Source organism: Cyprinodon variegatus, unplaced genomic scaffold (assembly GCF_000732505.1).
Source record: "Cyprinodon variegatus isolate N-32 unplaced genomic scaffold, C_variegatus-1.0 Scaffold49, whole genome shotgun sequence".
In the NCBI taxonomy this organism is placed as follows: domain Eukaryota; kingdom Metazoa; phylum Chordata; class Actinopteri; order Cyprinodontiformes; family Cyprinodontidae; genus Cyprinodon; species Cyprinodon variegatus.
In genome coordinates, this window is record NW_015150502.1 from 1773905 (window position 1) to 1788801 (window position 14897).

A 14897-nucleotide genomic window follows, 5' to 3' on the forward strand; every position below is an offset into this window, starting at 1 on the left:
GCAGTGCTTATTGATCCAATAGAATAATTGTTTTATTTGATTTTATTAAGTTTTTATTTGTCAAACTGAAACAGCCAAAAAAAGGAAACCAGCAGAATTGTATGAATTTCTTTACGTCCATTGTTCAGGTGAACTTTCCAATGGAGTCCAGGGCTCTTCTACTTCGGATCCAAATAATGAAGGGAGGCTTATTAAGTTCTCGGGCATAGGTCCAGTCGATGAGAGTGGAATGCCCATCGCCTCTAGATCGGTAAAATATAAATTACCAGAATTTTTTTGTTAAAAATAACATGATCCAACAAATTCATCAGGTTAATTTCCTTTCTCTGCTCCTCCCTGAATGCACCAGAGCGTGAACAAGCCCAGGGACTGGTACAAAAGCATGTTCAGACAGATCCACAAGAGACCAGAGGGTAAGAAACTCTTTCTCTCCTTTATTTTTTACTGTGGCAAATACAGAGTAAATTCCACTGTGTCAATATGTCAGATTCTGAGGAGGTTAGCAGGAAAACTAATTATCACTGTGGTAAAAATAAAAGGCTTTTAAGGTCTCTGTAAGTTTCTGTTCATGAGTTCTGACAGTAATCCACCTACTTTTCTCAGCTCCTCCCAAATCTTAGTCATTTGTCTTTTTCATGTGCTGTGAAAAACATTTTTTTTTCCTGCTGCAATTCCTGCAGGAATTTGGATGTTTAGGTTTTGAAGAGATCTTTCTTGTTTGTTTTAGCTTATTAGGTGTTGCTGTGGCAACATACATTTATCAAAAACAGAAAATACTAAATGTCTTACAAAGATTAATAAAATCAGTCATGTAAGGTTTTGCAAATGGAGAATTTGCACACAATTTTACATTTTGCTTTATCATGTTGACCTATTACATCTGTCCTATTCTGTTACATTTTACTTTTGTGAAAAGTTTCAAATGAATCTCTCTCTTTACCTTTAACCAGAGCTGGAGGATTCAGAGCGGTGGTCCTCAGAAGGTGAGTTAATCCTTTATAATGCTTGTCAACATTGTGTGCAATCAGTGGTTGCTTTAGGATTTTTTGTGTGATTCACAAATCCACAGGCCTCCAGTTCTCTGCAGAAAGAGATAAAATCCTCCAAGAAGACGACGGCCTCTTCAGACTAACGCCTTATGGATCCCTGCCAGATTGGTGAGTTCAAGAGACAGGCTGAAAAGCAGCACTATGAGAAAGGCTGTCACTCATTTCACATCTTTATTTCTAAAAAGGCTGTACAGGTTTGGTCCAAAGCGAACAAAAGAAAGGAACATATTTTACAGAAAAAGTTTGATATTTTGAGAATATTTCTTTAATTGATATGGATTCTTTAGTATAATACTTGTACCTATATTGTAGTTTGGGATTAATGAGTGGGACAAAAAACAGATGAGACTAATGAGCTAACTATAAACAGCTGAGAGCAATCAGAGAGCAAAGACGCAAGGAGATGGAAGGCAGAACAGGAACTGTGTGCTAACAGAGCTCAGAGGGATATAAGAAAGACTGGACACCTAAAGGAGACCTGATATCAGAAAGAAACAGCAGAAAAAGGAAAACCAAATAACAATAATAATTAAAAAAATGAAGCTACTAGTAAGAAATCCATGAAAACTTTAAATGCAAGAAATGTTACAAGATACACATAATAAAGAAAACCTCGAAAAAGTATTCCTTAATTATGTCCATCAAGGTTCCACACCTTGATATCAACAGTCAGGTTATCCAAAATCCTGTTAAATATCCTAAATATTTGTTTCAATTGTGTTAAAGAGGAGGCTCATCCAAAAGGTTTAGGTTAGGAAACCCGGGACCAAACATTAGGTGTGACTTCTACTGTTGGAAGAAAGGATCACAGACTTTCTGGTGTCAGTTTGAGAGACACAACTTCATAGTTATATCCTGATAATGAAATCTATCAGAAAACAAATATAAGTTCTGTTTATACTTTCAACTTCCTGCAGTTTTGCTTTATTAGCCTTTTTTTGTTGTCTATTGAAAGTAATGTTTGTGTTTTGCACACTGTACGCTGCACAAGTTTTAACATTAATGTGTGTGCATGTCCCTGCAGTTCGTGGTCACTTAATTTAAAAAAGAAGCTCCTTCAAAACTTATCTGTTTTCTCTGGATCAAAGCATCTCATCGTAATTTTCCCTAAATTGTTTCTTCACCTTCTCTCTGTCTCACATTAGCAAGTTTAGCTTTATTGTTGGTTGAAGCACAAGAAAACATCTACAGCTTTGCAAGTAAAATGTTGCTTTTATTTCCTCGTATAGAAAACAGTTTTTCAGTGCTGAAAGATGAGTCATGCTGTTTTCAGTCTTTCTCCACTGGGTTCATGTCAGACTCTACTGAAAAGCTGAGCGGATGCTTCATTCTGAGTAAAAGCCAAAGTAGAGTTACTTTGAGGAGATCCATCATCCAGAGTAGAGCTCAGAACAGCTTATTCACATGAACAGAAATTTCTTGAGATAGTTCAGGCATTTAATCAGGATCTCAACCAGGCAACTCCTTTTTGGACTTTTTACAGACATCCTCCTCTGGGTGGACCCAGAACTTGATGGAAGGGACGACATATATCTCCTCTGGCCTGGGAGGGATTTGAGACCCTTCCAGAATTAGCATGAGTGTGTTGCAGAGGAGATTAATGTCTGGATTTTTAATCTACCTTTAAGCCCTGCAAGCTTAAATGAGAAATTAAGATAAAAATTTAGAATGAGCTCTGTGCCTTTACCTGTGGCTTGGATCGATAAGCGAAAAGTTTATCTGTAAATTTCTATGATGATGTTTGTTATTGCAGCTTTGGATTATAAGTCCTTTAAGGGTAGAAAATAACTAGAAAAAAACGTGGAAGAGATATAATCCATATATAAAAATTCACCTGTAAGCCTCCATCACACATTATTAGCATTTTATATGCAGCAAAGACCCTTTTTGTGCTTTGGACTTGCAACCAAAGTAAAAAAAAAGAAAAGCTATTTAATTTAATTGCATAATAAACACAACGTGGTTCTAATTTTATTTTCAACCTTGAATCATAAGTTATGAGGCATGAAGAGGAAAAAACGACACCTAAACTAACTCAAATCTACCATAAAATGTGCCCAAGGATGCTTTTCTCAGAGGAGCCCTTTGTGAGGAGTGAAAGACATTGCTGATCTAACTGTGGAGAGTTAAACCAATCAGAATCTAGTATGAGACACTTCTAGGATTTACATGTTTTTTAGATATCAGTCAAAAGACTTTTGCTTGAGTAGTCAATATCCAGCATGGATAGGCACATAGACCAAACAAATAATTTACATAGTTTTTCTTGTTTTTAAATTAGCTACTGTGTTGACTTTGTGCTGGTGAAGATTTTCAGTCATCCAGGTCATAGTGATAGCCGGAAGGAATCAACTCAGTTGATTCAGTTGATTCCTTCCCCCTATCATCGCAACCCCCTCCTTGCAGGGGGACAGAACACCTCACCTGTTTAGCCAGGCCAGCAATTCCCTTTAATGATCCCCCTTTCAGAAACAGTGACGGTATCGGGTATTACAGGCTAACAAAGAAACCAAACGACCCTCATTTCAAAGGGGCGGAACTGTTCATCCGGTTCAGTTTGCATGTTTTCTAAGCCAAAACAAGTTTTTTTGGGTCCACTCTATAAACCCTCAAACTCAAACTGACATTTGAATTTAAAAAAGCTTCCTGGATGAGAAACGAAACATCTTCAAACTTGGAAATAAAGTCAAGCAAATTGTTTTTTAACTTTTCTGGAATGTGTTGACTTTCTTTTAGCGTAAGAATCCAAGAATAACTCTTACCAATGTTGACTCTTCTTTTACGTGATGCACACCCCAGCTGACTGCTTCTGCGGATGCCAACTAAAAATTAGTGCCAAATCCTGTGCAGGAAAAATTTGGAAGACAAGTTTGGATTTGTTGTTACAGGCACTCACAATGAAGCCACATCTAAGCTGCTTTCTATGTGTTCCTGTGGTGTGTCTGTGTGTGTTTTTGTGTCTGTTGGGGTGTTACGTTTTAGGACCGAGGATGTAGATAAGCTGTCAGACCCTGGAAAGCAACACCATCAACCCAGGAGCATATTTGACTTTGAGCCTGAAAGGAGCTCCACTTCAGTGAATAACAGCCAGGTACGGACCTCCCACTCTGTCACGTTTTAAATATAGACTCTGATAAAGCTCTGATATTTCATATTTCCCATGTCTTTATATGGATCCAGGGTCATGGTTGGAGATGTTCTCACTAATTCTTTACAGTCTGTTTTCGAAGTGAGGAGCTCATGAACAAATCGTTCACCTTTTCTTGAAGGATTATAGTCTAACTCCTCAGATTACATCTTCTCACGCAATGCTGCCTGTAAATTCTCAGCTTTATCTGTGTTCGGATGATTTCTTACTGCAAAATGAGCCCAGTTCTTTTAGTTATTGGATTCAATCAAGTTAAACATAATTTCAGAAAAGAAAATGTAGAATCTATGCTTATTACCAGTTTATGCAGATTGTAATAGCCTGTTATTGTCACAGAGTTAGTTCGCTGTAATCCACTACTTCTTTTTCTGGGCCATTTCTTTTATGCATGGAGCTGCAGAACTCTGAAGACAAGAAATCTTTGTTTCTACTCCCCTGGAAACTGATTGGTCTTGTGATTTGCATTAGGTGTTAATGCGTTCTAGTACAAAACTGCTCACAGCAGGGGGACTTACTTCATTTTGTATTTATGGTCTACATTCTGGAAATAAAACAGCTCACAGACCATATCAGGTGTTGTGCTGCTTCAGTGTGACACAGTGGACAGGAAGACTCCAGTAGGTCTGGTATTCAGAGAGATGGATTCAGCCAAGGTTTTACAAAAAGGGAATAAGCAGTTTGTGGTCCTCAGCTACAGTGCCTTTTATAGTAATGGGATAGAACTAGAATATAAAAGTGTAAAGTCTTTGTTGAGAAAGGGAGTATAGGAAATATTGTTGAGGTTGTAAAAAAGGAAATATGAGTTGGTTTATTCCTTGGATCCCAAAACTATGCTCTGGTTTTCTTTAAATATAAGACTTTGATCTCTGCATGCTGGAATTTGTCCTTTTTATTATTGTGTTAAGATGGTTATGATGAGTGGCTGAATTTATTTGTTGTCCAGACATATTGCGCCAAATTGGCTTAAGGCCTAAGGCAATACACACACACACACACACACACACACACACACACACACACACACACACACACACACACACACACACACACACACACACNCACACACACACACACACACACACACACACACAGCTCCCTTGAAATATGTTTTTGCTTTAGAAAATTGAATATTTGCAGTTCCTTTAAAACGCTGAACTTTTCTTTATGATTCTTTTCAACATGATTTTTGGCACTGGAATCAGGTTCATATATATATATATTTTTTTTTTTTCAATGTCAAATATATAAACTCACCCCCATTAATATGTGGATAAATATCCTTTGGCAGGCATAAAACGAATGCCTCTAGTAGCCATAAAGCAACTTCTGGCATCTGGTTGTATAACTGACCACTCCTCCTATCATAAATTGTAAAGTATATAATACTTTTGGTTGGATGTTCGCAGCAAAGACCAGGCTTTTAATCAAAATTACATCTTTTGAGTATAACTCATACGGAGGCATCTCAAGGAGCTTAATGCTGGCTGGTTTTAGATTCCTAAGCAAATCTGTGTGCTTGAAGTCATTTTAATGCTGAAAACCAAATTGAGGCTTCAAATTAGCTGATTTGAGATGCAGTATAAGAAATGAAAGGCAATCCTACCACAATATTATTCCTCTCATTTTGTCGACAGCTGGCATGGAGATTGTCCCACCACAGGATCCTGGAGGAAAACATTTTTATTTATTTTTTGTTAGAACCCTCTCAGTTGTCATTAATGTTAAACTTGCTTCATAGTGGATAAAAACTGTTACTATGCAGAGGCTTCCAGGTTGTTGTATTTTTGGGCTGTTCTCGAAAATGTAATGAAGCAGTTTCCTATAAAATCTAACTGAAAGGTAAAAACATGCAATACAATGTTCTTCTAAACTGGAGGTCTTCAACAGGGGGTCCGCAAACCCCAAGGGGGTCCACGGAGGTACTGCATGATGGTCACAAAAGTTTTGGTTGATTAGACTTTTTTTTATATTCCCCCCTGTAATTTTTTTCACTTATTGAAATGTCTTTAAACACATTAACATGAATTCAACACACTGTAGTAAACAGATAAATGGAGGCAGAAGATGTCCTTCGGTCATTAACGCACACATTCAGCGACCAACAGGAGCTCTTTTAAGCTGGGCACCGCTAATAGACCCTTGTATTTCGACCCCCAAGGACCACCAAGGGGTTTGATCCTTTCCATACATCTAAACAGGATAAATTCATTCACAACACCTGTCCCATCAACGAGGAATCAGAATCAGAAATGCTTTAATAATCCCAGGGAGAAATCACTTTCGTTATATTACTCCATTTGTAATAGAGGGACTATACAGTAGGACCAGGAATTACCAGGAATTGAAATACAATTTCATACAATATAAATAATTAGGGGGTCCCCACTCCATCTGAGCATCAGCTTGGGGGCCCTTGGCCTGGAAAGCGTTGGAGATTCCTGCTCTACAGACAACTCCTTAAAGGTGATAGCTACAAGTTGAACTCCTCCCAGCCAGTCGGTGGCACACTCATGTTCACCCACTCTTTTTTTGTATTATTTGCCAGGCGGTTACAAAGTCTGCTAATGCAAACTTCAGTTAGCATTAGCAGCATTAACCTGTTTGGAAGAAAATAGTCAACTACTGTACAGTATGTGGGGCTTTTTTTTCTTCCTGGCTTTAATATAAGTAATGTAATTCTGAGTTATTTCAGCTCTATTATGCAGCTACCACTATCTTGCAACTCCTGATCTCCATTTCATGTAGCTTTAATCTTTAATTTCATTTGCTGTAGAATTCCTTAATGTCAATGTTGGCATTATAACCTGAATTTTTTTTTTTTATTTGGATTTACGAATCCAAAATTTAATACACAATTATTTTAATTCTATCATTTTTTTTTTTATAAAATGAAAACTTTTATCCTGCACCACTCTTGTTTTGTGGGCATGTTATTTGAGAAAAAAAAAACTTGCTTTGGCAAAAAAAAACTAAATTAAAAAAAACCCAAGTCAGAAAGCAATTAAGCTAATTTAAATAAGCTGTGAATATCTGAGAAGAATATGGTCAGAATTATATAATTTTCATCAGTGGTTACAAAATTTTGATTGAACAGATTACAAAATAGTATACTCCATTTGTATGTTGCTCTTCTAGTATTTTCCACCAATCAAAGGGCTTTACACTAGAGCCACATTCTCCCAGTAGCACTCACAAAAGCACAGATATGTGTTTATCATGCACTGATACACATGTGCAAGCTGAGCAACTTAAGGTTCAGTGCCTTGTCCCAATATATTTTATACCAATTTTAGATTAAATACAGGTTCATAGGGTTTATGACTTAAACATAATTTATTCTACTTTAATTTGATTTTTAAAGAGCTGTTATTTAGGGTTATATTCCAGTAAAAACTGCTTATGGTACACCATAATGTGGTATTTTTTTATGAGCAAGTTGATTTCCAATCTGAGGCCTAAACCGACTGCTGTGTGGTTTTTATTTCTTCCCTAGGTTCATTTGTCCCAGAAGAGACAGGCTGAGAAACCAAAATCTCCTTCAATTGAGGTGAGCATCTACAAGACAAACAAGATTTTGCTTTTTTCTATTTCATGCTAAAAATATTTGATTTTTTTAAGCTTAGAGAGGAAATGACAAGCTCCAAATATCAGGCTTTGTGGTAGAATTTTATTCTTGCATTCCAACACTGTAATTGCTGGGGCTCAGGCCAGTCTGCAGTCTGAGCTGAACCAGTTAGAAGCAGAGCTGGACTCGGAGATTCAGGGCCTGGAGAGGACTCTTTCCCAGAAGAAGCAGCGTCAAGGCCGGGGTGAGGTACTGAGCCCCCATACCGAATTTCTTTGCTAAGAATCACTCCTCCAACCCGTCCCACTTTGATTTAGCAGAACTCCAGCACTCCTCACTTCCCAATCATAGCTGCGTGATCCCTCTGCTTACCAGCTGTTAATATGAGCATTCTTTTTTTCTCTCTTACTTGGATGATTGCCTGAGAACTGCCTGCCTGATTTGCACTCAGATTGATCTATTTTCTAATTCACTTGCTTGCAACTTCTCCACAGCAAATGCAAAACTTTTAGTAGAAAATAGCAACAACAAAAAACACAACTTCTTGATTAGGTAGTTTAGTACTTTTCCTTTTAAATTCTTACAGCAAGAAATTCAGGTTAAGTGTCATGTTTCCTTTCTATGTGATTGAATCAGACTGAAACTCTCAGGCAGCCCAGACAAACCAAGAGCAGTGCTGCTGTTTGTAGCCGAGGAGCATAGGACCCAGGGGATTTCCTTGCACTGTTGGGAGTGGTCAGCACCTCTACTTTGTCTGAGTTGTTGTGAGATTTCCTCTGAACTGTGAGAACATACAGAAGGCTGAGAGCCTCTGCAGGGAACAAACTGGGTGTTCACACAGTATTCCCTCTGTTTGCAGGAGGCCACAGGCAGGGATCCAGTAGCTGTTCCAATGGCTGCCTCTGCAAACCACAGGTTAGTAAGCATAGAGGTAGAAACATTTCAAGAAAATATGCAAGTTTTATACTATATTTGTGATTTGAGATGCCTATATACTGTCATGCATATGCAATATACTGTAGAATCGATGCATTATATGAGTGGAAATATGTAAACAAAAATAGATTTGACTCGTTTAACAATTCAAGTGTCCTTTAAAGTGTTGTGAATACTGTTAACCCTTTTAAGGCTGATGGAAGCAGTAATAGTTTGAGATCCAGATTTTTAAATTGTTAATTGACTGTTAGAATAAAATCCACATGATTTTTTAAATATATGTTAATATCATGAATATAAACTCCAGGCTTATGTGGTTGTCTCCTATGCATCATATTAAACACATTGTGCAGCGGTTTAAATGCTTCAGGAACCTCGAGGCGAGGTTTTATCAGAGTGGATTTAATTTGAGAAGATTAACTGGTTATGAAACAGCTGTGTCTTCTAGTAGATTTTACCTGTAATATACGATGATGGTCTTTTAAAAATTAAAATTGGTCCCCAACTGTCAGTGCCAATAGACCCTTGTATTTCGACCTCCAGGGACCCCCAAGGGGTTTGATCCTTTCCATACAGAACAGGATAAAACAACCTTCACATAGTATTAGCCAGATGTGACAAAAAAAAATTAAAATATTGGTGTTTTGTTAACCCATTTTCTTTAGGTTCTTTAGGCCAACTGAGTCCTACTGGGCTGAACATTTTGTAATATTTTGTAACGAACTAATGCAAACCAGGAACTTTACAATTCATTATTATTATTTGTTTATTTGAGTAGCAAACAAAGACAACAAACAACAAATGCCACCACAGCAAAATACGTTGAAACTCAAGGGTAGGTTGAAGTTCACAGAACTTAACAAAAACCCACCCCTGACTTATCATACACAAAGCAGCAGTTAGATTTTCACCTTACAAAAGCTGTCAACAGTTTGACTCTTTATAGATACCAGCTACCAAAAGGTGAATAGCATCTATTTGTAAGCGTGTATTATTGTACAAATTATACATTTGAAACGTTGAAAGGAAAACAAAAACATTTACTAAGCACTTTCTTAGTTCTTCAACAGGTCCACAATACCACTATTCTATTAGTTATGATTGTGCAAATGGAAAAGAAGTAAAGAAATAAAAACAATTTAGACACTTGGATATACAGTAGCTAAATTCACCATATGAAGAAAACTGTTATAATAAAAAAAATATCCAATTCCTAAAAAGCTTGAGCCTCTGTTTTTCTGTTCTTTTATTATAGATGTAAAATAAGTTAATTTATGCAAACTAATATTGAGAAAAGTTAAAACTTTCTTAGAAAGGACACCTTTGGCATTTTTTTAAAACAAAAGTTAACAGTTGTGTCCTGTTCTTTCCACTTCACTGTTACAATGAGGCACGTTTCTGACGTGCTAGGATTACAAGCTAGGGTTACAAGCTTTCCAACAAGAAATTTGTGAGGAGATTTTTTCTCCAGTGCTTTTCAAATCACTGTTTATACTGCTATAAATGTAAAGGTCATCAGTTTATAATCGTTTCGCTGGTAAAACCTGATATTAGTGCTGGATTTAAATTTAGAATAACATTTCACTTTTAGATTAATAATTTCCACTTAAACAGTTTCGATCGATTGAAGCTTTGAGCTTTCGTTTAATCATAAAATAAACAACAGCATTATTTTGCTTTTGTCTGTTTTTGTTTTTGCTTTAATTCTTGTAAATAACATCACTTTATGTCTGGAAGGTGCTATATAAATAAGCATATTAATCCCGGAAATTATTTGGTCAAACCAGATAGATGTCATGATTTGGGTATGGTTAGTTGACACAAAAACAGAGGCAGGGAGGCAGAGGTAAATTTCTTGTGGATTTAATAATGATTTTACTGAAAACAGAATCAGGTTATCAAAAAACGAAAACAGAGTTTTAAATAAACAGGAAACCAGGAATCCAAAAAGAAAACAAAGTCCAAAAATCCAAAATTCAAAACGTGAAAACTAGTCAAAACGTACCAGAAACCAAGGAGACATCAGGGGATAACTATCATAAGGATGAAGGCTCAGAGAGAAGGAGTTGGAGCATGTTTGATGAGGACCCAGCAAAGAAGAACAGAACACAGAGAGTATTTATAGGAGACTGAAACGAAGAGAGAGCTAATGAGCAGACAGGGAGCAGATGGGCACAGAGCAGGAGAGGAAAAGAGCTAGAGAAAAAGGAGAACACAAGAGGGCAGTAGAGGGCAACAAATAAAAAACCTAGAAAAATGAAAATATCCAGAAAACACAACAAAATAAGAATTAAACCACTAAGACTATTAAACATGGAGGAAAGTAAAAATTAATACTCAAAAGAAAAACATAACAGAGCCAAGACTAAGACATTAATTGAGAAAAAAAACAAAACAAAGAACATAATAACTAAGAATTAAACCACTAAAACTAGAAAACAAGGAACAAAGCAAAACTGGATACTCAAAAGAAAAACATAACAAACCAGAACTCTAACAATAGGCATATCATAGCAAAAAGCTAATAGAAAATCCCCCTCAGAAAAGTTTTCCTGTAAATGTAAATCCCCTCTTAATAATCTTTAATAATGCATCAGTGCTTTCCTGAAGTCCTCCTGCTGTTTCAGGAACCCCAGAACTGTAACTCTACATAACAACACGCTAATAACTAGCCGGGCATCTGTTACATATTACAGTATATCCTTTCTGAGTTTTGTTTTGAAGCTGTAATTGTAAGTAGTTTAATTTTTTTTTTTTTTCTTGAAAGACCAGGACAGCATTTCACATTTCTCACCTTGCATGCGTTGCATTCCTGGATGATTCTTGCAGTTGTCAGCCTAATTGAGCTCTTGGAATGTCTCCTTTTTCAAGTCTTGAAAGGATTTTGCAGTAGATCTGTTATCTTCAACCTCAGCGTTGTGGATTTTTCCTCAGCTGTGCTTGTCCAGCTGCAAGCACAACACAGAACTAGACTGTATCAAAATATTCAAATTACTTTAAAAAAAAAAAAAGAACAAAAAAGGCAGTTTGGCTGAACATAATGTCAGTTAATTCTTAACCCGGGGACAAACCGAGTCATTGTTCTGGTCATGGCTATTATTGGGACCAGATTTATAATGTTGGGAGGTTTTTTCGTTACTATTCCTTTTCAGGGCATTACAGAATAGCTGCAAACAGATAACCTGGACATTAAACCAAATAGATTTGAATGTGCATGCAGTATCGGTGCAACAGTACACTAATACACACCTTAAACACTAGGTACAGCCCTTTGGGTTTGGCAATTACTTGCACCGAACAAACACAGCGTTCTTCTAAAGCTGAACATATGCACAATGTTTATGTGCAAAACTTGAGCCATGATTCATTTCGCAAGCTTAGCAATGAGACACCAATACAAGAAGTATGTGCTTCCAGCTATGACTAAAGTCTTCTTTTTACCATGAAGTAAGAGCATTACTCAACAATATGAAGCTACTTTAAGCTGAATGTAAACACCTCTAGTACTGGTGAAAAAGTCCTGCTGTCTGTAATAGCATTCAGCTAGTGCTTTTCATCGTCTAAGCAATTCCAATGCAGTTTAATAATCTTTATTGTTTAATAACAATTCATTGTTGTTCAAAAGTTCATAAATAGAAACCTTGACCCTTTTTATATAGTTTTCCTGTTTTTGAAAATGATCCAGGCATTGCTTAAACATGATTACCGTTAATTAATTGAACATAATCAATCCAAACGTCTATTTAGTGTCAAAGTTCTAGGATATTACGAGATCAAACAATTTTTTAGATTTCACTGTTACCTAAATTGAAAATATTTAAAATGAAATTCTCTTGATCAAAGTATATCAAAAATGTACCTCCCATCACTTTAAAACGAACTGTGATTTTAGTGCACCATATATCATTTTACTATCATATCATAAAATGTAGGGCTGCAAAGTGGGTAGCACTGCTGCCTTGCAACAAAAAGGTTTGATTGCCCAGGGGCTTTCTGAATCAAGTTTGCATGTTCTCCCTGAGCATGTGTGGGTTTTTTCTGGGTACTCCGGCTTCCTTCCACAGTCCAAAAAAAACAAACAAACAAAAAAAATACATGACTGTTAGGTTAATAGGCTTTCCTAAATTCTCCTTAGGTTTTATCTCTGTGTTGATCATAATACAATTTTTAGTGAACTCAGCACCCCATAGTCAGGGACAAAATTAAAAAGGAGATGTATTAAATTATCTAGTTCTTTTTTTCTATAAAACGGTAAAACAATACAATTATTGACAATTATTACAGCAACTATTAAGCATTAGATTTCATGTGGAAAAGGATCCGCAAGCAAAAAGAAGATAGAGATTATTGTAGTACAAAGGATATTTAATTATAATTTCAAAAAACAATTTGACTAACTAAATTTTCCTTAATCTTGCTTGACTAAGGAATGATGCTTAAAATTATTATCTTGCTTAATACTGGAATTAGGATTACTGGAAATTATTGCTATTGAGTTATGGTTTCAAGTGTTTTATTTGTTTTACTGCCTTCTTCTATCTTGTTTTCACTTGTTTTTATGCTCGCTTTTACTCTGCTTTCCTTTAGTTGATGTAAAGAATTTTGAATTTTCTTTGCATACATTTGTAGCTTTCAAACTTTTCTTACCTTGAGTTTGTAAAACAATGTATTTATTGCACTTTGTAAACTGTTTGAAGAGATGCCATGTGTAAAAAAATAAAAACATGGTCAACAGAGTTATCCCTTAAATTTACAACGATAAGCAAAATTCGCAACAGTTAAATCAAGCAGAGATAAGGCATTGTTTAATATGGGAAGTGTTATGATGCAGGTGTGTTTATGTCTTTTATCTGCTTACTTTACTTTTGCCACATTATTTACTTACATTATTTCGGGATCTGCATCTTTTTGTTACGTATATTTTTACATGGCAGCCAAATTATGGAATTTATTTGAAAGAAAAAGGTTAATATTTTAAGGAAAAACAAAGGCAGGACAATTTTATTTGCATTGGTACAGTTAAATTCAGTAACAAGACAATTTAAAGTGCTGTACATGAAAAATACACAAGAAAAGAAAAAAACAAAAGAAAGAAAAAGTTGGACTTTAAACTTAAACTAATGATCTTTTTTAATGTTAATCCACTGATTTAATCTCACCTTTTTTGCCATCTTTCGATGAGCTTTGTTTAAAACACCAACAAAAACACACAGTTTCTAAGAGGTAATCATTACATCAGTTGGGAGACAAAAAAAAAAAAAAAAACCAACAAAAACACACAGTTTCTAAGAGGTAATCATTACATCAGTTGGGAGACAAAAAAAAAAAAAAAACTTGCTAAGGAAAATTATGTCAAAAAAAAAACATTTAGAAAGAAAAATTGTTTGTTTTAATTGTTACATTGTTGTTGTGATGTTTTTATAAATGTAATTCCAAACTATAGGATTAATTAACATCAGTCCACAATCCCACATTGATCAATAAAAAACAAACTATAGATTCATTAGGTAGAAACAGCCAGATCCAATAACAGAGAGAAAATAAGGGACCTAAAACCTGAAGATGATTACTAGGACCAGGAACAGGTAAATCTGATTAACTGGATATAAGATAGCTGTAAAGGGGAAGCTGGGAAGAACTTATTGAATGAGAAGCTAACAATAACTGATAACTAGATACCATAAAGAAAGACAAGAATGAAGGAAAGGGGGAAAAAAACTGATGCTGCACATCATTGCAGATAGTAGCTAGTTTTACAATAACCTATTGCACAAAACTACATTCACTGCAAAAACAATCTAAAAATGAGTAAAGAGTTCTTAAAATGAGTGTATTTACCCTTAATTTGAGTATTTAAATAATATGGTATGCCAATGGAATGAGCCTTTTTACTCTTAAAAATAGATAAGTGTATTGAATTTGGTGCAATATAAGTAAACCGATCTGAAAATTGAATTGAATAATTAGGTATTATCCACTTAAGAGACTGCAGGAGATTTTTCTTATTTTAATAAATTGTCTTATGCCACTGGCAAAGTTTCTTTTACCTACTCAATACGAGAAAAAAGGCCTTTATTTTACGAAAAAACGACTTACTTAGATTTCTATATTTTTGCAGTGTTTGTGTTCTAATATTCTGTAAATGCATTTGTCTCTGAAGTGCCTGCAGTCAGCCTTCTAACAGAGATGCCACTCATAT

General features: G+C 35.7%; 1 protein-coding gene across 8 annotated transcripts in view; it reads left to right on the top strand.

The window, feature by feature from the left end:
* LOC107082314 (sorbin and SH3 domain-containing protein 2-like) overlaps positions 1 to 14897 on the top strand; it is a 40863-nt gene that overhangs the window by 16889 nt on the left and 9077 nt on the right. For 6 of the 8 annotated variants that reach the window (XM_015370924.1, XM_015370930.1, XM_015370927.1 and 3 more), the window contains exons 5-12: positions 129 to 250; positions 350 to 413; positions 951 to 983; positions 1070 to 1157; positions 4032 to 4140; positions 7691 to 7744; positions 7904 to 8011; positions 8622 to 8677. In XM_015370924.1, the coding sequence (XP_015226410.1) occupies positions 129 to 250; positions 350 to 413; positions 951 to 983; positions 1070 to 1157; positions 4032 to 4140; positions 7691 to 7744; positions 7904 to 8011; positions 8622 to 8677 (634 nt within the window). The remainder of the gene's footprint in view (positions 1 to 128; positions 251 to 349; positions 414 to 950; positions 984 to 1069; positions 1158 to 4031; positions 4141 to 7690; positions 7745 to 7903; positions 8012 to 8621; positions 8678 to 14897) is intronic. The other 2 variants (XM_015370929.1, XM_015370928.1) reach the window with 1 other exon arrangement.